The 21,007-nt window shown below is 36.2% G+C and overlaps 1 protein-coding gene across 7 annotated transcripts in view; it reads right to left on the reverse strand.

Annotated features, from left to right (window-relative positions):
• Positions 1–21,007, reverse strand: part of RAPGEF2 (Rap guanine nucleotide exchange factor 2) — a 192,080-nt gene that overhangs the window by 81,230 nt on the left and 89,843 nt on the right. For 4 of the 7 annotated variants that reach the window (XM_087736388.1, XM_087736380.1, XM_087736377.1 and 1 more), the window contains exons 5-7: positions 12,195–12,270; positions 9,211–9,378; positions 6,451–6,468 (exon numbers count right to left, since the gene is read on the reverse strand). In XM_087736388.1, the coding sequence (XP_087592514.1) occupies positions 6,451–6,468; positions 9,211–9,378; positions 12,195–12,270 (262 nt within the window). The remainder of the gene's footprint in view (positions 1–6,450; positions 6,469–9,210; positions 9,379–12,194; positions 12,271–21,007) is intronic. The other 3 variants (XM_087736382.1, XM_087736378.1, XM_087736381.1) reach the window with 1 other exon arrangement.

Consider the following 21,007-nt stretch of genomic DNA (forward strand, 5'->3'; position numbering starts at 1 on the left):
AATGTCCTTCTTGTAGTGAGGGGCCCAAAACTGAGCACAGTATTTGAGGTTTGGCCTCACCAGTACCGAGTACAGGGGGATGATCGCTGCCCTAGTCCTGCTGGCCCCACTATTCCTGATACAAGCCAGGATGCCATTGGCCTTCTTGGAGCTTAGAACATTCCATCTTTCTCATGTTTCAATTCTATACATACCTCCTTAGTTGCTCACTATATTTAAACTACTACTTTTTTAAATTTTTTAGAGCTTTGAAATTCACTCAGCAAAATGATTGTTTTAAATGATTCAAATAAAATACAAAAGCACTATTAAAAGTACTCAGAAACAGAACCTTTTGTGGAAAGATTGACATCAAATACTAATCATTTTATCTTTAAGTCACTACGTCAAGCACAGCTCACATAACAGTGGCTCAGATGCTTGGGAAAAAAAATGAACTGACAGCTTCTTTCCATGCTTTAGTGGGCAAATGTCCATATTAAGACTATCGCCCATGATGCCCATCTGGATAGAAATGCCAGGGTTGAAGGATCTGTATTGGTATTCTACAAATATAATGCACAGGCAGATCCCATTTCCCCATATGTACTTTATATGCAAACATTACGCTAATGAGGATATCCTATTTAAAAAATATTTAAGAACACATGTATGTGTTTGTTTTTTTAATCTTCCTCAGCTCTAATCAAGTTTAAGTAGTGGAAATTCAGTATTTGTATTTAGTTATATTATGCAACAATCAGTTTAGAAAAGAGTTATGGAAAATTCATTTTTCTGCTGCATGAACAACTTTTGCTTTGATGACCAACCTCACATTTAGTTTTATACCCTACATCTCAGAAAAGCAATCTTTTATATAATATAAAAGAGCACATCACAAGTCAGTAACAGCAAAAAACTCACACTACTCTGGAAAATCTATGCTATTATTAACTAAAGTTTCACATATGTGTGGTCATAAAGTATTGGCAACTCTACAAGCTGTAAACAGGACCTAGTATCAGTAACGTATCTTAAAAAAAAAAAAAGAAAGTAATATTACTGACACTTCAGTTGCAGAAAATACCGCATAACTTCAATGTTTCTCTTTGAATTTCCAAATCTAATCACAATTACAAATCCAGTTATGGCATCAATGTGAGCCCTTCCAAAGGGAATGGAAGAACAGTAAATCCCAATGGATATATGAGTTCTGCAGAAGGGATGATGTAATATATAAAAATAGACATCCTCTGACAGAAGCTGCAAGTTGAGTAAATAACACACTGCATGTCATTAATTTTGCATTAGCTTGCCCGTAGACATTACTAAAAGGATGATGAACTAATAATTTTGTTTTGCTTCGGGTGCTACACACAATAAAATGATAGCATTACTCATATATTAACAATAATACATAACATAATACATAACTTTAAGCAGTAATAGTCCCTTACAACACAGGTGAAGGAAGGAAGTCATGTGGCTAAAAAGATTGTGTTTTGCCACAAAACACAGAACATAGGGATGGGAATTACACGTTGTTGTTATAACATTACCAGTGGATGTTCCCATAAAGAAACATCCAACTTCTATACAAAAAATGGCTAATAGAAACTGCCCAAATCATCTCAGGAATTTCATATTTCAGATAAAATTACCTCACAATTTTTGTAGTGTCTTACTTCAAAATACGCCTACATATATAACACAGTTACACACTTCAGGAATTAGCATTACTGCATGTGTTCAAATATTACATATGCAGACTATGTGTACCTGTTTAGTATTTCATATTACTTCCTAGTATGATATACACATCAATCACACTCCAAATCATGAGTAGATTATCACCATCATGGAATAATACAAACAGTTGCTTTTGAAATTGCACACTGAATTTTGTAAATGAACAAAAGCAACTAAACAAATATCCTTCCTGGTAAAAAGACACTTGCACTGGACAATGTTAAAAACTAGCCCCTTTCTTTTATTAATGGAATGATCAATACAGTATGTTTTATTTTAAATACAAACATTGGAAATATTAAATAAATTATTTTAAACTGAATGTGTTATCACTAGAGACAAATTTGTTTATGCAAACACGCAAACGTGTTTAATCACACGTACAAACCTGTGATTAAAACACCCTCGCATACCATGCCACTTCCCATCGGAAATACACTGTAAATTTAGGTGTGTGTACAATTATGTTTTGAATACCATTTCTGTGCTTACATCACTTGAATGAATTAGTTTCATAACCAAGAACAGGATGAGTCCAGTTCAATTTTTATTTAAGTGAGGTGACCTTTTTGCTTTCATTTGGCACATAGCACATAATAGGACCTTCTCAGCTTTCTTTCTCCTTGCTTTTCACATTTTTCCTCTATCTGGGGGAAAACTAAGTTAGCATCAAGTTCAAAAATTAAATCTATTTAAATAGCTTCAGCTGGCGTAACTCATATGAGCCTCTAAAGCCAAAACCCTCAGACATCCTGCCTCCCCAAACGTTTTTGACTACCAAGCATACCTGACACTAGGACCCCCAGTAGTTTTTCTGTGCCTTTTTTCCTTTGTAAATAGAGTTGCTTAACACTTCCAAGGTCAAGGATGTTTTAAAAAAAAAAAAAAAAATTATTTTTTCCCCACGACCTCTCCATATACTTTATATCTTTGTATAAAGTCCAACTTTTGGTGTGTCCACACCTCCTTGTTCACTGCTCTATGAAATAATTTTCCTAGACTTGGCAAATTCGTTCAGATGTGGTTCTTTCTTCCTAAAAAGCAGGCTTTTTTTTTTTTTAAATGAATACTCACAATTGTTTCTGTGGTTTGTTTTTTGTTTTAAGTGAACTTGTATTAGAATGAAAGTGCTAGATAATCCTAAAAATCATCAGGAATATTAAAAGCTGCAGCTATTTACAGGCCTGAAATATTGACAGAATTCCTGTAAACTAATTTCTTGTAGTTTGGGTATCTGACAACAGTTCCTACTGATTTAAACCGAAATGACCAAAATTCTATATGTAATAGAGATGACTAAGCACACTACTATATTGGCATTAATTTACTGTGTAGAATACAATGCACTAACAAGAACACATTATAGAAAGGTGTATCACAATACTGTAAAGTACACAATGATGAGAAGCAAGCATATATGAGGTATTTCATGATCGTTTGTAGTGGTCCATGGAAAGACAACTAGCAATATGTATTTTACAACATAAACATAAATATACATGCAGAGAAACAATTGTATTATGCTGGTTTTTAACATTAAGTCTCATCCCAAATTATACTGGACATCTGTAACAAAGTCTTAAAATAGAATCAGCTTTTCTGAATTCTCATCTACTATACTAACCACAAGAAAATGCTGCTTTTCGTCTTGTAAACTTCCACATCACTTCAGTAGCCACACACACTGGATAGAGGAAAACAACTAGGCTTTTGCATCAAATTCAGGCAGAAAAATTTAAAATTCATATTTTTTTAAATCCTTCTTAAATATAGAAATATGACATACAACACAAGCTTTGTTGATTTGTAAAATGTAATTTTGCAGACAAAGGAAAAGCAAATTTGTTTTATAAAATAGAGCAGTCTGAATATAAATTTTCAATCCAGGGCTTTTAGACCCTCAGACAACGTGAATGCAAGTGGTATCAGGAAAAAAAGGCTACTTTGCCAATGCATTGCAATAACTATTAGTTACAAGAGAAGACAAGGGCAGAAAGCAAGGCTTCTGCAATTTGCTACTGACGTTTGAGGTGAGCAGGTTCTAATACTGAAAAGAATATTCAAAGAGCTAGAAAAAACCCTCATACTTATTTTTTCAGGGAGTTGCGGCTGCAGATGAGACTTGACTCAGCCACATTAGACATGGTTTCGTTTCCAGCCCTCTTCTCATTCAAATTTTCAGTCACCTCCTTCAAATAAAATCCAGAAGGACAATACTTGTCTGCCCTTAACGCATCAGTGCGATGACTGGCTCCATAGCACAGTGTGTGAGGATAAAATTATTACATGCTTGTAACTTGGGGAAGAAGCCGGGGTTATTGATGGCTCCATGCCCACCGCTCTTTTCCTTCCGACACCGGATAAACGGATTGTCACCTCACGTGAATCTCAAACTGAATGGGATAAGAAAGGCTACTAAAGGCAGCGAGCCTTTTTGCAGGGATTTCAGCAGCTAGCTTTAAAAAGCCTGGCTGAGGATGCACTAGCAGCAATTTTCATAAGCCTGTTAACTAATTCAAACCTGGACAGATTCTCACAGAGTGAAAAACCACACACTATAGTTTCTGTTCAGGGCTATTCACAGGTTCTTCAGCATTTTACTTACAGGCCTACCTGCATCTCTCTAAATATTCCGCAGTAAGCTTTGAGATTTTGCCTTTAGCAAATTAAATACATGATAACTAGCTCAGCAGTCCTCACATCAGGCATGACCGATTGTTCACTGATGTACTATAGCAGCCACAAACTTTACTGGCAGTAAAATAATGCAAGAAAAGTCTACCATTTTCTAAATTCACTCCATAGGTAACTATTCCATTTTAAAATTAAAACCAAAAAACAAACAAAAAAACCAACCAAAACAACCCTCAGCCTAAAGCAGAAGAAATGCCATGTAGGTTCTCAGGAGAAAGGGTCCACACTCCCTCAGTCCAGTCACTCAAAACAAGGGCTTTTCACTGCAAACATTAAGTAGCCTTAAGTATAGATACACACAAAAGAAAATCCACTTTCAGAAGTTAAAATCCAATTTCTGTTACTAAGTAAGGAGGTGTTATACTAATCTAGTTAAAGACAGTTTCTGACACATTAGAAGTACAAGCAAAAATTTTCTGTCAAAAAAATCTGAACAAGGTTTTCCAGATTCAAGTAAGAACAGCTCAGCCTAAACTTATCAGGATTATTTTTCTTCCCTGAAAAAGAACAGATTCATTTTACCAAACTACAAATGGTGGCAAAAAGGATGCCATTTTATCAGTCTGATAAAACACATTCATTTTATTTCCATACATTATGAAGTTTCTATTTTCCTCATCCTAGAAATCAGCAACACTAGTTCCAAAAGTAACATGCCTAAGTACGATATTCAACATTAGATTTTATTTCAAATGGTCTTTCAAGCATTAGGGTAAGTTATCAAAATCCTATGAAGCATTTCAAATTCCTATCATAATTTGAGGAACACATTATCACTTTTAGCCATAATATTTTAGTAACCGTAGGTTACTCAGGACTCAGGGCTCATTCCACTAAAAAACTGGTGAGTACTGACCTCAAGATAAGGCACTGGGTCCTTAAAAGAAACATAGCATATTTGTTGACGAACGAGAGAATTTCAGCACAGAAATCACTTGCCTATGATACTGGAACCATATTGAAATTTGAACCCTCTAATCTTTTAAAGAAATGAATTGAACAATGGGACAGAAGGAACATTTAAAATAAATACATTTCCTGATAAAATATCAGAAGAATTGACCCAGTAATATTTGAGGAAAGGAAGAATTTTGAAGCTAAAGGAAAATACTTTTAATTTCTTTTCAGCGCTAACACAAGAGATTTCTCAGTCGTAACAGTGGAGACATTTAACAGTTTGACAAAACATGTTCTTATCAAATGTTGTATTTGGTGGATGCTGAGCATCCACTCACTTTGGCATATTTACCCACTGTGGCATCAACAAATGCAATTACAAATGCAGCTTAAGTTTAAAAGACGTCACTCAGATCGTCAGATTACTTTGACTGTATTTGAGATCTGATGTCAGTCAAAACTTCTACATCTTATTTGGTTTGGTGCCATTCCAAGATATTTGACTCGCCTCAGGCACACTCTTCTCCCTAGCTTGGCAAGCCTGTGTCCAACTCTTCAGCCTTTCAAATAATGGCCATTTACACATACTTTGATAGGACTCTACAAAATCCAACTGCTTTATTCCAAATCAGTACACATCATCAGAACGGAAAACAAGAAAGAAGCACTGCTACAAGTTTTCAGCTAACAAAAAAAACTTTCCGTTGCATCTCTGGTGCTCATCTTACCATACTCCATTTAGTGATTTACAGGTACTAAGTAGCTACAGGGGGCCTATTTTTTAAATCAAAATCAAAGATTTAGTCCTCTGTGTCATGAAAGAGATACTTGAGAAAGTGTCTGTCAAACACTAAATATTTTATATATACCCTTCACTTATTAGTCTCCATTTTCTCTAATTCACAGGACAACAAAGCACGGAAGAAAGGTCAATCAAGCTGGGCAAGAGACATTATGCTGTGTCCAAATTCCACATTTACGTTAGTATTTTTATATCATAGTGACATTGCTCAAGTATCAAAGCAAAGGCTAGGAGGCAATTTTAGTCATAACATTGCATCAGTATTATGATATCACACTGCAAACCCACAAGTAAATTGTTAGTGGACCATACACAGTAAGTTACAATACCTGAGGTTTAGTGCATTCCTGTGAGCCAAAATGAAATGAATGCCATATAGGAGGAAAGGAAAAGATGAACATTATCAGACATGCCATAGTACATTCCACCACTATGAAGATAATGTTAAAGTTATGTTAATGAGGGTCCGCTGTCTTCTACAAGTTGATCTACTGCAGAAAGCCATGCCACAACCGAGAACACTGCATTTAATTTTTAATTCCTGAAAAGCTCAGCCATGCATCTTCATTTAAGCTCTACATTTCACTCTATGTTTTCACGAAGCTATAGAAAACTTTCTTCAGAAAATCCTGTTTGAACTTTCTGAAGAAAAGCATTCGGAGACTACTGCAAATAAAGCATCAATAATTTACAAACAAACAAACAGAAGATCATTCTACATAGTAACTATGGATTTAGAGTAAAATAAAATATAAGAAAATTACACATTTTGTGATGATTTTGAGGATGCTACCAAAGCAGATTAATTACTTTGAATCTTATGTACCTAACACCTAAACCAGAACACATCCACAAGGAAGGGCAAACTTGAAAACAAACGCATCATCTTAATCCTTTTTTAATTTGCCTTAACGTATTATTTACTGCAGCACCTGAACATCTGCATTTTTTAATGCTTCTTTGTTTATTTATCCAAAATTCAGAAGTAGAACCAAAGATGAGACCCTGACAGATGCTGACCAAAGAATGGATGGGCAACAAGTCCACAAGATCTGTGTTATAATATGATTTGAATTCCTGCATTTAAAAATACGACAAAAACACACACCCCCAAACCCTGCTTTCTTCAGTCAATTTTTCAAGAAATTAAGACTAAAAAATGAGGTCAAGGGACACAAAATAGGAAGGGAGAAAAGACAATGCAGCCTTTAACATGTATGGTTAAAGCAACAGAAATAATATTGGTAATAGAAGTGAATGGGAGAACAATGTATACAAGATCACCAAGTACTGTAAAAATAGGAGGGAATGGGCCAGCATGGAGATCCTTGACTACATTGTAAAGCTCATTTGAGCTTATCTGAGTCTATTTGCTTTGAAAAAAGAGAAAAAAAAGTCGGTCATATGCATCATATTACACTTTTTAAAGCAACATTTGACTGTAATTATTGCAAATTTTACAGTTTATTTGGCAATCTCTTCCAACTCAATATGAAATCTCACTTGCAATGAATTTCCCAACACATACACAAAATCATTATGAACTCACACAACAGAATGGCACACAATGGGCTTTTGCTCTTAGTACCAGCGTTAAGCTTACAAAAACTCATTAGGCATACCTAAAGTGAAATTTATACAACAGGCATGGACCTCTGAATGCAAATGGCGCTGTGTGTAATCTAAATATTGCCCTTCTAGAGTTAGATAAAAATCACACTAGAACTGTTCGCTAAGCACAACATACACGTCTAAATGATATGAACAAAAGTAATTCTTCCTGTAATTCCTACAAAGTACAATACCACAGATTTATTTTTTTCAAAAACAGACCAGTAAAATGTTTCATCTTCAAACCGAGTGAACTGGCTCAATCCATAATAAATTTAGCAGCAATTAAAACTGCACTGAAAATTAAACCATTAAAAGCTCTCGTATAAACAAAAACAAATTGTTGGCATAAAAGGTAATTATACAGGCTTTTCCTCATGAGTTGAATAATTAACAGATGTAATCAAACATCTACACACTTACAGACACACATGGAATATACAGGGAACTGGCAAACAAGTCAAGGAATAAGGATAAAGAAGGAAAAATGGAAAAAAACTACAACTGCATTGGATCAAAGACAGTACTTTAAAAACACTAAAGCTCTAATCCTGCAAATTTATATGTATGTGGCTTCCATCGTGCAAAATTCAGCCCAATAAACTCAATGAGATTGAACATGCATAAAGTTATTTATGCCCATGCCTTTATGGTTCAAGCAGATTTGGGGGCTTAAACAAATAAGTGAGAGACAAAGACAAACAGCTTTTCCAGTACTTTGCTTACAGTTTAAATCAATACCAAACAAACATATTAATCTAATGGAGCTTTTCTCAATTTAAAAGCTATATAAAATACTTTGTAGAATAAGTTTTAATTATTAGTTTATTTTCATCTCAAGAGAAAGCCTGGAAACTTTCAACATGTAAGATAACCCCAAAAAAAAAAAAAAAAAATCAAGTAAAATGACCAAATGATCTCCCTGATGATGATCAAACTATGTAGCTCACTGAAACCCAAGTATAAAGGGCTCGAGGCAGACACTGGTAAAGGTTAATTTGACATTTAAGTTCTGGACACCAAAAAGAAATGACAGATTTAATCCAAGAATTTGGCTTACTGCAATGCAGCACAGTCCTTCTCAGGCAACAACTGTTATCATATATGTGAACGAGCGCTTCACTAAGTGACCTTTTAACACTGTACACTAAACTATTCGTATGGGAACCTAATATCAAAAGGAAATGAGAACATAGTTTCTTTCACAATTTCAAACAATGACTGGAACATTAAGAAATAATACGTGACATTCACGGTCATAAAAAAATGCGCTTTCAACTCTGAACTAAGATGCAAGTTGCACACATGTTCATGTAATGATGGAGCTAAATTCACAGTATTTTAAGGGGAAAACTTCCCTCTATGTTTCTATGAACACACTTCTTTAAAAATACCAGCAAGTTTAGCCATTTTGATTGTTTTATTTTCAGCAGTTTTCCTGTCTATCTTGTTGTGAACCATAAATACAGACAGCTTACCGTATGGTAGCCTCTAGGTAGAGGTGGCTTCCCCACAGGATAAGGGTCAACAGTATCAATAATTGTTTGTCGCTCCCCTTTTTGGTTGATTTTCCTAAATCTTCTTCGAGATTGCCTATGAGAAGCTTGACGCTGAAAATACTCCTCATTTTCATCCATATAATCAACCTGTAACAGATGCAAGAAAGTGTCATTTCCCATTACAAATAAAAATGTTTCTTATGGTTAGAAACACAACAAACCTGATTTTCAAAAAACAGCAGTTAGCTTTGAATTTCCTGCATTTTCAGCACTAAGAGTGAAGCCACTACCCAAAAAAAAAAAAAAATAAAAATCAAATGCCCACAGGAATGACAAAAAAAGTAAACATTGGCATGAACAGCATCACTGAGTATGAACACTTTTCAAAAATGACAGAAGATAAATGGTCACCCCTCCATTCTCTCGTTCCTCCCCTCTTATTCTTCCACAAATACAAACATTTCACCACTCAGTACATTAAAAAAAGAAATCTGGTATGAGAATGCACTTGGTAGTTTTCCTCCTGACCTCTATTTGTCACTTGGGCTCTTCCCTAACCAACCTATGGCAAAGGCTTTGCTCTTCAACAGGCAGCACTGGTTTTACTATTTACTTCAAGTATTTTGGGAGTGTAAAAGAAGGATTTTTGATAGACTGGATTTACATAAAAACAAATCACTTCAAAACAGCAGCAGAGAGAATAAAATAAAAAAACCATATTAGGTATATCCTAATATAAAATTAGTCGTCTTGGTTTCAGAGTCTTCAAAGACATCCTAAATTACTACACAACAGTATACTGCAATGAAAAAACTTGAACTAGGAATGCTGGTTTTCCTGAAAGAGGAGAACAATCTTTTTACTGCAATTTGGCTGAAAATCAACATCTCTTCTGTGTTCTTCCTACTAATAGAAACCTTACTCCAGACTAACAGGGAAATGAGGAAAAAAAAAAAAAAACAAACAAACCACCACTTTCAGGACTGGCCATATACAGGGATTCAGTTAACTCATTCTTCTACTCAATTCCACGCCCCAGTGATAAATAGTATTTCTGAAGATGCAGATAAGAGCTTATGAGGCATCTTGCAAGGTTTCTCCATATTTTTCAACAAGGAAGAGAAATATTAGACAAAATACTCCCAGGAATTTGCAGCGTATTTGTGTCAGAAGTGTCACATACTAGTCAGCTCATGTCACCAAATACAACTTTGAGTGTACTAATACAAGGGGATGAACACAGTTTCTGATTCACCAGGAAGAGCTGGTAACACTTACCTCCATCACCACTGAGTATCTGTTCCACATCTGACACAGTGACACTCACACCCTACACCCCTCCTCCTTCTCCTCCCCACAGAGTGACCCCATCCAGCCCTGAGACTGAAAGTTACTGTGCCCGACAAACTCTGGGGATGGGATTCTTTTTACTCAAGGTACAATTATTCCTTTGAAAGGATGGATTGAAGCTAAAAGTTCAGTTTCAGCTTTCCCAAAACTCTAGAGGTTTTGGTTTTTTTTGGACTAAGATGATGCATATGGGAGTACCTGCCCCTGACCCAACATTATCTATCAGCCCAGAAGATTTCTTCTGGGCTCTTGTTGTTCAGTCATCTCCTTTCCCTATGCCTATCTTTATATCACTCTTCCTTATAAAACTTATCAAGGAATGCAGAAGCGAGACAGACGGACATCCACACAGCTACCACCAAATTGTATACTTCTAGTGAACAAATCTGGGACAATAAACTGTTGCCCGAAATTGTGGTCAGATACAAGTTACACAAACCAGTCAGACAAATCAGAGGGCTAATACAGGGACAAATGGGGAGGCATAACAGGCTGCTGTTGAGAAGATGCTTCTTTACAAAGTAAAGTTACAGAGAGCTTTAGTTAGGGATAGCATAAAAGCACCTGGCATTTCTCATGTATGCCTTCTGTGTCTCCTACTATATTGTATTAGCTTCATAAGATGATTTTCTTAATTAGAATTGGAAGAGGGAGATATAACAAACATCCCACAGAAAAAGCTACCATTACACAATCATCTTTATCTGCTTATAGTGAAATCACAAAGAGCATAACACCCACAAAAGCATGCCTGCATTGCATGAAGGTAAGTTGAAAAGCTACTCTTTTTACAAATCAACTTTAAACAAGTAACCTAATCTCTTCTACAAGCCTAAAGCTAGACCATAATTTCTTGAGCTTCTGCAAGTTTTACAGAAACTGTCACTTTTTAGGAAAAAAATGTTTCATGTCACAGCCTATATTTGAACCATCATCTATATATGGATTAAATAATTGTCATGCCCATATTATGAACTGATCGCTGTGTGACAGAAAAAAAAAAAAAACAACAAAAACCAAAACACATTTAGCCTGTTGATTGTGCATTTGTTCAGATGATGCACCCTGAGGTGGCAGCTAAAAACTTTTGAGCCTGCGAACCCTCAGGGACAATGCTGTTCTGCCACTGGACTACAGCAGATACTGCTAACAAAATAACCTTCACCCCAAAAAGTCAGTAGAATTTTAAAATGTTCAAACTGCTTATTAAAACCTCAGACAGCTGAGAATAAATTTAATTCAATGAAACATTAATTACTTAAGCTAACTGGAGATTAATACTTTAAAGCATCTATGCTTACCTATAATAATAAAGCAGCTTTAAAAAAAAAAAAAAAAACACAAACTGTTCTGCTATTCTGCTAGCACAAGAAAACTTTAGTTTTACAAGAAATCTGCAAAAGTAAACATAAAAGCAATATAAAAAAGATGCCTTTATCACCCAAACAATGCAAGTATGTGTGCAAAGAATGGCAAGAAAGTTATGTATGACATCTTAGATTTATAAAAAGACCATGTGCAAAACAGAAAACTCTTCCAGTTTTATTGGAAGTTGAAGTGTTACCAAAGCTGGTCTGTAAAATTTGAAAGCAACTGAATGAAAATATTCTTACCACAATCATTTCAGATGGCTCTAAAACAATGCATTCACAGCCACGCCTGAAGCTTCCTGCAGAACGCTTGCCAAAACTGAGGAACAAAAATACTTCAGTCAGAACAAAAGTCAGAGCTATAACACAGTCCGTAAGCATATTTACATCTTCTCCAGATATTATAAAGCATAGAAAAAACGTACATACCTCTGCACAATACAAGTTTCATGCATATGTCCTTCGACAAGTAACTGATACCCAAGGATACCAAGAGCCGTGTATTTTGTATCTACATAGTTTACTAAGAGTATTTGCTAAATAATTCTATTAACACTAAAACAAGTGTCAATCAAGTGCTGTCTACTGAAGATGCATGGTTGATTCTGAGCTACATTACAGAGTTTGATCTAGTATCTTCTGATATTACAGTATTAAGTTACCTAAGCTATCTGCATTTCTACAAAGAAAGCTAACTAGCATAGCAAGGAAAGAATGAAAAGGCTGATCAACTTCAGTTAGCTCTTTTTTACTTAAAATAAATTAATAAAATAAGGATGCTGAATGTGAGACTATTCCCAAATCGAACAGATGAGGACAAAAGGTTTTTCTGCCTTTCACGACACATTCCCACCTTAGTGCAATAATTAAGCATGATACTATTTTGCTTCCTGTAGGATAAAATACAAAGCTATTTTAGTTTCAGTTTCTGAAGTGCTCTGCCTGTAATAAATGAATGTGTGTGTCTACAGGCTTAACTACAAAGAATCCTTGAAATAGTGGTAAAGGTAGAGTGCAGAGAATAAGTACATAATTCAGTGAAATACAAGACCTTTATGGTTAGATCCTCAATCACACGCCATCACAGCAGAAGAAAAGATAACCAGCTAAAGTTTGTTTCTGGGGTATGTGCTTCCCCTCCACGTAGTTCATATTTAAGCCTGCCAGGTCAATGCCAGACCTTTCCCGTCACAGAGAGGAAGGTAGGAGAGATGACAAAATGGCTGGAACTTCAGGACCCCTCTTGTAAGGCTACAAGCCTGTAACAAACCTGCCCTAAAATTTGCCAAGAGCCAATGTAACTATTTAGCCTTTCCGTTTCCTCAACCGGGCACCATGCAACAGGCATCGGAAACCCTCCTATCTGAAGCTCACAGGGCAACAGCTATTAAATAAGTTTATGAAAAATAAAATTATAAAATCTGAATTTTAACCAATCCTGTAATGCACAGTCACGGTGACGCGCTTAAGCTATGATGTTTGTGAAAAGTAACTTTAAGCTTTATTTCATAACAAGCAAACTGAAGAAGTTCATGTACCATTCGGAACAGTCTATCTAGCCAGTTTATATCTATTCTCCTGTCCCGCCTGGCGATTAGTAGAAATGAACAATTTAACTTGCTACACCAAAAGGCTAATCTCTTGACAACAGCACGTTTATAGCTCAAAAAGAAGGCAAGTCAGATATTGAAAAGAAATGCCAGCTGTGCTTATTCATCAAAATAATAATCGCATTTAATGGTACATGGGACTTGTACAATAGAAAAAATTTTCCAGAATACTAAGCCTCTTGAAAAGGAACATTCAATAAAGAAGGCTCTCGACAAAATGCGTATTTTCCTAGAGGCAAACACATGCTTCCTCCTACAGTCCAGCAACAAAACACAGGGTGCTTTACTCTACAATGCCATCTTGAATTTTACACAATTTCAACTACTCTTAATTGTCAGAAAATGAAGCCATTATCTTGATTCATTAGACTGCTGCAAAAGTGACAAACTTATTTTCTTGGTCATTAACCTGATCCACACACACAGTTTTTCCTGAAAAAAAGGAAAGAAGGGGGAGAGAAAGGAGAAAGTAAATAAGCTCATTGATTGAAAAACAACAATGCAAAAATGGTGATTAGGAAGTCAACTTATTTGATGTTCTAATTGAAAACAAACACAGGAATATTCCCTTTCCTCTTGCAGATCCTTGTCTCCCTCTTTGTAACCATTGGTTTTGGTCTAGAATACACTAGTGCTGTATTTTTTGCCAGCCCATTTTCTAGCCCAACAGCAAACACTAATTTCAACAGAAAACGCATATACACTTTTCCACTCCACCATTTCTTCTTCCTCTACTGCTGGCTGTAAGTATCAACTTTAAACTTCTGCCTGTTGCTAATCACTGCTGACATCCAAAAGTTTCAAGCATTAGCAAACACAGTAAAAAGAAAAAGCCATGTTTTGGACGTGCTTTTCTATTCTTGAATATCTTGTTTGGATTTTACCTTTCAGCACAAGGGAACAGGTAGTGAACATATTAAGACAGAAGGCATGCATGGAATTACTATAAAAAAAATTATTGATTTGTGTTCCCAGTAACACACTGGTTCTTGCAGCAAATAACCACATCATTGCTGTACTGCTCAGATTCCCATGACAACATGGAATTTATCAGAGCAGACAGTACATCACACGTATGTATTATCTTTGACCAAAGATCACAAGGCACTTCAGGCTGCAAACAAACTATGCAATCTTTGTGAAGTATTGTAGGCAAAAAGACAAGTCAGTCAAGGCAGAAGAAAGTTAAATGACCTTTCAAGTGTTGCAGTTCTCAGATATGCCATCCCAGCTAAACCTCCTGATTTCCAATCTGCTGCTGAAAATTCACCATCAGTGAGGAATTCACATAATCAGTGAAAATCAGGAAACTGTCTTGTCACTGTCCACTATGTCTGGACACTTCAGAAGTGTCCAGCTCTGACTGTGGTAGAACACGCATCACAGCGTCACATACTGTCTGCTGCAGAACCACACTTTGATACCTACACACAGTCACGCAAATACCTGTTGACATGCAACTTTGAGAAACAACTGGGATCTTAGGGCACCACCAATCCCACTGTTTCAATTCAGATGACTGATATCAAAGTCAGTAAGTCTTATCAGAATTAATTCTCAGAGCTTCACACAAGAGCAAAAAGCAAAGACCAGAGAAAAAGGACTTCAGTGGCACTCTTCTCCACCCAAAATCCCTAGCTGCAGTAGCCAGCCACTAGGCAGAGGAAGCCATCAAACAACCTTGATATAACTGAAAATAAGTTACTTAAAATACTAGTAAGCAGTAAAAAGAAGCAAATACCCAATACGTAATACAGTCTGTTTACTGAGCTGATCAAAAAGCCCAAGCTGTAAAGCCTTTTATAAAGTACCAGGAGAAGGGCTTCATACAAGGGACCACAAGCTGAGATGCAAGCTGCCTTGAGGGATCCTAGGTATCACAAAGAAACAGTAGCAGCAAATAAAGTTTCAGTGGCAGGGTTGACAGATTATCTTCATAATACCAGCTCTATTTTAGTAACTTCTGCTAGACACTGTTCTTTCCAAATTTTGATGCTAGACCAGACTTACCATAGAAAGTGAGTTTGACTACCCAGATTTATCACAAACTATGCAGCCTACATGAGCACTGGCTAAAGTAAAATGTAGAAAGCCTTTATTAACCAATTTCAATGGACCATGGATTTGCCTTCCCTTACTGTAGTGTGAAATAAGCCTGTGGATATATGACTTCACTAGGGAGCTTAAGGTTAAACCACATTTCTGTGTTTAAAATGCAGTAGAGAATTTTACATAATATACACTTCACATTTGGTTGTATCATATTATTCCATAATAATTTCAATTAAAATTTTCTTATTACATGAAGATAAAATCTTCTCTCCTACCTAAGCCTTATTAATTTCAACTCCTAAAAATAGCAACTATTAAGTCAGTGATGCAACTGAGAGAATCCCAGCTTTGCAACTATTTTCTCTCAATCGGTGATGTGCATGAGAGAATTTCATCAAAGGAAGCTCAGGCAGTGTAAAGTTATCTTTGCAATGGTGGCTGTCAATATGGGATGTAGAGGTTATAACAGTAATTTAGAGAGCCAGAAGGCTGCCTGGTTAAGATATTGCCACCTCACCTGAATTCCCCAAAGAACCTTGTTTTGCAGCAGTTTTTCCAACACTTTTTTTTCCTGCTACCACATAAGCTCTGACTTGACATTCCCTGAGTATTAACTTCACAGATGCTCTCCTCAGTACCTGTCCTAAAGGCAATTTCACTTCTGGAGTCCTTTTCTATCACAGTTACTTTTATTCCCCATACAGCTACTGAATGCATGATGCAAATACAAATCTACTTTTAAAAAACCTTAAAGATATACAAAACAATTTTATTTGCAGGAATCCACTTTACAATAGCAATTTTGAAAGTGGATGATAAAAAACCCCATCCTCTTACAAGGTTAAATATTGTCCCCAAGCATCTGCTCCCTAACTATACTGTTTCCTGAAGCAATTGACAAAAAGTCTAATTTCCCGCTTGCCTATTCAAAAGCATTATTTCCAAATAATTTCATTAGTATTAAAAAACAAAATTTAATTATTATGGTTGTTAAAAGTAGGTATTTTAATCCATGTAAGTAATTTACAGCTTCATTTCCATTCTAATGCATTCTAAAATTGAGTTTACACTGACTGTAGATGACAGTTCCCTTCTCTGAAGGTGTACCTTACTACATACATATCTCATCTTATAACTCATTATACTCAAAACATACACAGTTGGCTAAAGAACAGATGTATTACAGTTTACAACACGCTGGTTAACAGTGGACAAGTTTTAAGTGAAAGCTAAGGGTTTCCATGTTTACCAAGTTTATACTTTCAGTTTTCATTAAAAAAAACTTTACAATTCTAACACTACAATTAGTGCAGTGGCTAACCAACAGCAACATGAGAATAATTTAAGACCACCGTCTGCATTTCCTCCCCTTCAAATTTATTAGATTTACTAATAAAAGCAAAACAACAAAGTACCTCCATTAACTGAAACGCCTAAGGATACAAGTAACATTAATTTTTATAAGCACTTACACGTAGAGACAGCCAAAAACTTCCAGGTATTGAGGGTGACTCATTCTATACTTTCTACTATTATCATGACACTGGAGGACAGGGTAGTTTTCTCCAGACATGACCCATCCATTTCCCCAGGTCCCCAGAAATACTCGTACACGCACACAGATGCTCTTTTCAAAGCTCGCAGAAAAGGCGGCAGCTACTGAAGAGGGAACATTTCCCTATCAGCATTCAGTCCTGTCCCCTCGTCTGAGGCCTCCACATTCCTGTTTTCACGTCAGCCCAGCTCCCAAATGGAAAGATATTTCTCAGCACTGGAATGTAAATGCATTCATCAAAAGTGATGCAGAATCTGAAGAAAACTCCACTGACAATGAACACCAAGAAAAGGTTTTTCAGTGAGAAGCCCTTTTTTTCCTTCCTCTTAAAAATCAAGGATCGGTCACAGAAAAACCAGTTTCACTGGTGACAACTATTTTTCAAAAGGACATATAAAACTTTAGTTTTTCCTCCTATCATGTAATCTTAACCTTTATTTCTTTTGATATTCACCACCTTGCACTAGTTTAAAGTAATAATTAAATCACATATGAATCACAAGTCTTAGTGAAACTACATCTAAGTCTTACAAAGAAAGCTCCATAAAGTATGGTCATCTATATCGTACACATTCTTCAGCACATTTTAAAGTGCAAAATATTCTTATAGTTTTATGTATTTGCAAATGCAGTATTTGGAACGAAGCTGCTGTTTTAGAATAAAGTCTATTTAATTAGCATTTCTTTTAAGTCAAAAAGCACACTCCATTTAGACACGTTCTAGAGCAAGGAAAAATACAAGTAACACGTTCTTGTTTCTCAAGTTCTTAGAATTTTCTATGGTATATTTATGTGAGCAAATAAATTCCATATAAATTTTGCTTTTTAAAAAAAAAGTTCTAAGAGATACTGAAACTAGAAACGTAATGCATGATTATTGAAATGATTTATGCCAAAACTCTAGCAATCAGATATTCAAAACCTTTCTTCTGAAGTTTTGAAATGCAATGTACAAAAAAGCCTACGGCTTAAGGTCACCACTGTGCACTATTTGCCAATACAGGACATGTAAATATACATGGAGATTAAAGTCAATGTTTTCCCTCCCCCACTGTCCCTGAAATTAATCCTTTTCTCTGCTAGACTGTACCTGAATAAATCTGTAAGCACAAGGCTTGAGTTGAGTTCAGTTTCCCAAGCTTTTAACATATTCATAATAAAACCAGATCTTGAGTTACATAAACCCAATACCTCCAAACCCTTTTTGTAAAAATTACATTGCTCCAGTTGACATCTACATTTAGCAGAATCACAGAAAACTGCCAAAATTAAGTCCAGAGGTATTGTGTTAAACATATTTAGAATTTGAAGTTATGTAACGCAAAGAGTCTCCGTTTGCTTTTGGGTAGCACCCACCCTGCAAATGCTATTACTACCATCACGATTTACATTCAAATGCTCTCTCCACTGTGTTGCCCCCTCTACCCTTCACTTCTCAGCCTCGGAGCACAGAGGAGCCACCGTTCCTCTGGCCAGACCCCTGCCTGCACGTCCCACCTGCGCATGCTGCATGGCACTGCTTCCTCATACCAGCACCATGACCTCAGACGTCAGCAGCAGCTGCTTTCCATCACTGCATCCATTATTCTCTGATGATACAGAAGCAAACATGAGCAGAATGTCTGGTCTCTGACAAATCCCAAAGTCAAATCTTGATGTAATAATCAACGTTTAACTTGCAACAATGCCAAAACACATTAGATTTAGTTCTAAAGCAACCCAGTCACACCGCATTCCTGAATGAAATATTAGAGAGCAGTAGTTATTTGAAGTCTAGATGGAAAAAAATGGGGAGTATTTTCTATCTGCCACTTCGGGAGATATTAAGGGATTCAGTCAAGTTATTAAAAAATACCACGTCTCATTTTGGTATGTCCAGAAAAGAATTAAAACACCAGCCCCTGTTAATGGCTTATTCTAACCAAGCTAGGTTTCACATGAATGTGCTGTGAAACGCACACTGTTCCTCCACTCAACTTGCCCTTGACAGAGATGAAACAAAAGAAAGGTACAATTTAGAAGTGTGTATGCATACACAAGCCATCCCTAGAGGAATGCTTAAGTGTTCTGACGAAAACTAAATTTGGCATGGCCGTTTTCTGACCCCTCGGAAAAAAAGACAGAGCCCTTCATGCATGCAGAGCAGCTCTAACGTGAACAGCCCTCCGCTGGGGATGATGCAAGGAGGAAAAGCAGCAGTGGGTTTCCCCACACACTGGAAAGTATGACAGCAAGGGTTTGTCAACTAAAAGACAAAGGATCATTATCATATAATTTGATCTTCTGTATAATATAGGCTGACTTTTCTGATTCTCATTTGAATTAGTGCCTGTCTTTTAGAAAAAGTAAGCAAGTATGCGAGTGAATCCCCAAGCTGCTCTTTGACTTGTGTTAAATATAATTTTTAATTAAACCGTGGCAGTCATCTACATATCAAAATAATCAATAAATTCACCTTTTGTTTAACTTCTTTAATTCTCACAATGTTGTTATATTGATAGCACTTTTTTCAGCAAAAGAAATAGCTGCTTTACAGAAATGCTTTTCAGTTGAGAGGAAAACTGAGATGCTAGCAACCGGAATATGAGTTGAAGAGGCATTTGCAGACCTGTCACTGTTTGCAAATCCTGGAGACATGAGCTCACTACATGCCATGGATAAGGATGATTAGACTTATCCAGTGTCACATGATAGCTTAGATGTTTACAGTCTCTGATACAACAGCTCATGTGTCAGGGAAGGGACTTGCAACATCACAGCTAAGTACATGCCACTTAATAATACTTTAGGGGGGTGTTTCACAAGACGAAAAAGCCTCAAACATCACTGCAGCTCCTTTGCTTCATCTGGGACCCAAACTACCCGCTGCCTGCGGGGGAAGAGGAATCACGGTGTCAAGGGCAATAACCCCGATGCTGCAGCAGGAGGGTGTAAAGCAGGGAAGAACCCAGTGAGTCAGCCAGAGAACACCTGACAACTAACCAGTCTGTGTGAAGGACACTAAATTTATCACATAAGCATGTTTATAGTATATTAATGCTTTAAATAATTCCTGCTAAAAATGGGTGAAAGTTCAAATGAACTCCAGCTGAAAGCTTTAGTAAACTTTTTCAGTATTTTGAACACGTTTAGTTAGCATCCTTACAGCTGACAGGCAATGGTGCTTTACCTATGTAATACTCATAGGGATTTCCTTAATTCTTATGCAAATACAACCCAGATCAGAGGTTGCATTAATCTGGTAATTTATAGCTGACTACTGAAAGCACTTCAAAAGAAGTTTCAGAAAATCCACAGTGAATCATTTGAAATTAGCTAGCTTCTGGAGGTTTGCTTCCAGAGAAAGTCCCTTCAGTCAACCCCTGAAACTTGTGCCTTATGATCTTCACATAGTTTTTCTTTTAGTACAGGCTACTCTTTTGAAAAGTGTGGTTAATTTTAAAATTTTACCTAGAGTTTGCCTAGTTTATGTAAAAAAAAAAAAATCAAGTAAAGTTTCAAATTTGTTGCTTTTCACTTTAGCTTTTTATAATGTTACCTTAAAACTAAAGTTAAGTTGAAAAACAGTTAAAAACCCAATCTGAAAAAGTGTTGTAAAGGATAACTAATTGTTTTGCAAATTTACTGCAAATGAGGGTAGATGCTCAGGGCCTTTATAGCAGCAGGTGATCCTGAATACTTTTCAGACTAGAATACCACTTAGGGTTCTTTATGACCCTTTCCTATATACTGAACAAGAGAAATGTGTTTATGAAGTTTTCCTGTGAAATTCAAGATCTGTATTTATAAACTATATATACAAATATATAGATAAACAAAACTGAACCTAGTAGTCTTGG

Source organism: Nipponia nippon, unplaced genomic scaffold (assembly GCF_047370975.1).
Source record: "Nipponia nippon isolate SJK-2023a ecotype South Korea unplaced genomic scaffold, ASM4737097v1 scaffold_6, whole genome shotgun sequence".
Taxonomy (NCBI): Eukaryota; Metazoa; Chordata; class Aves; order Pelecaniformes; family Threskiornithidae; genus Nipponia; species Nipponia nippon.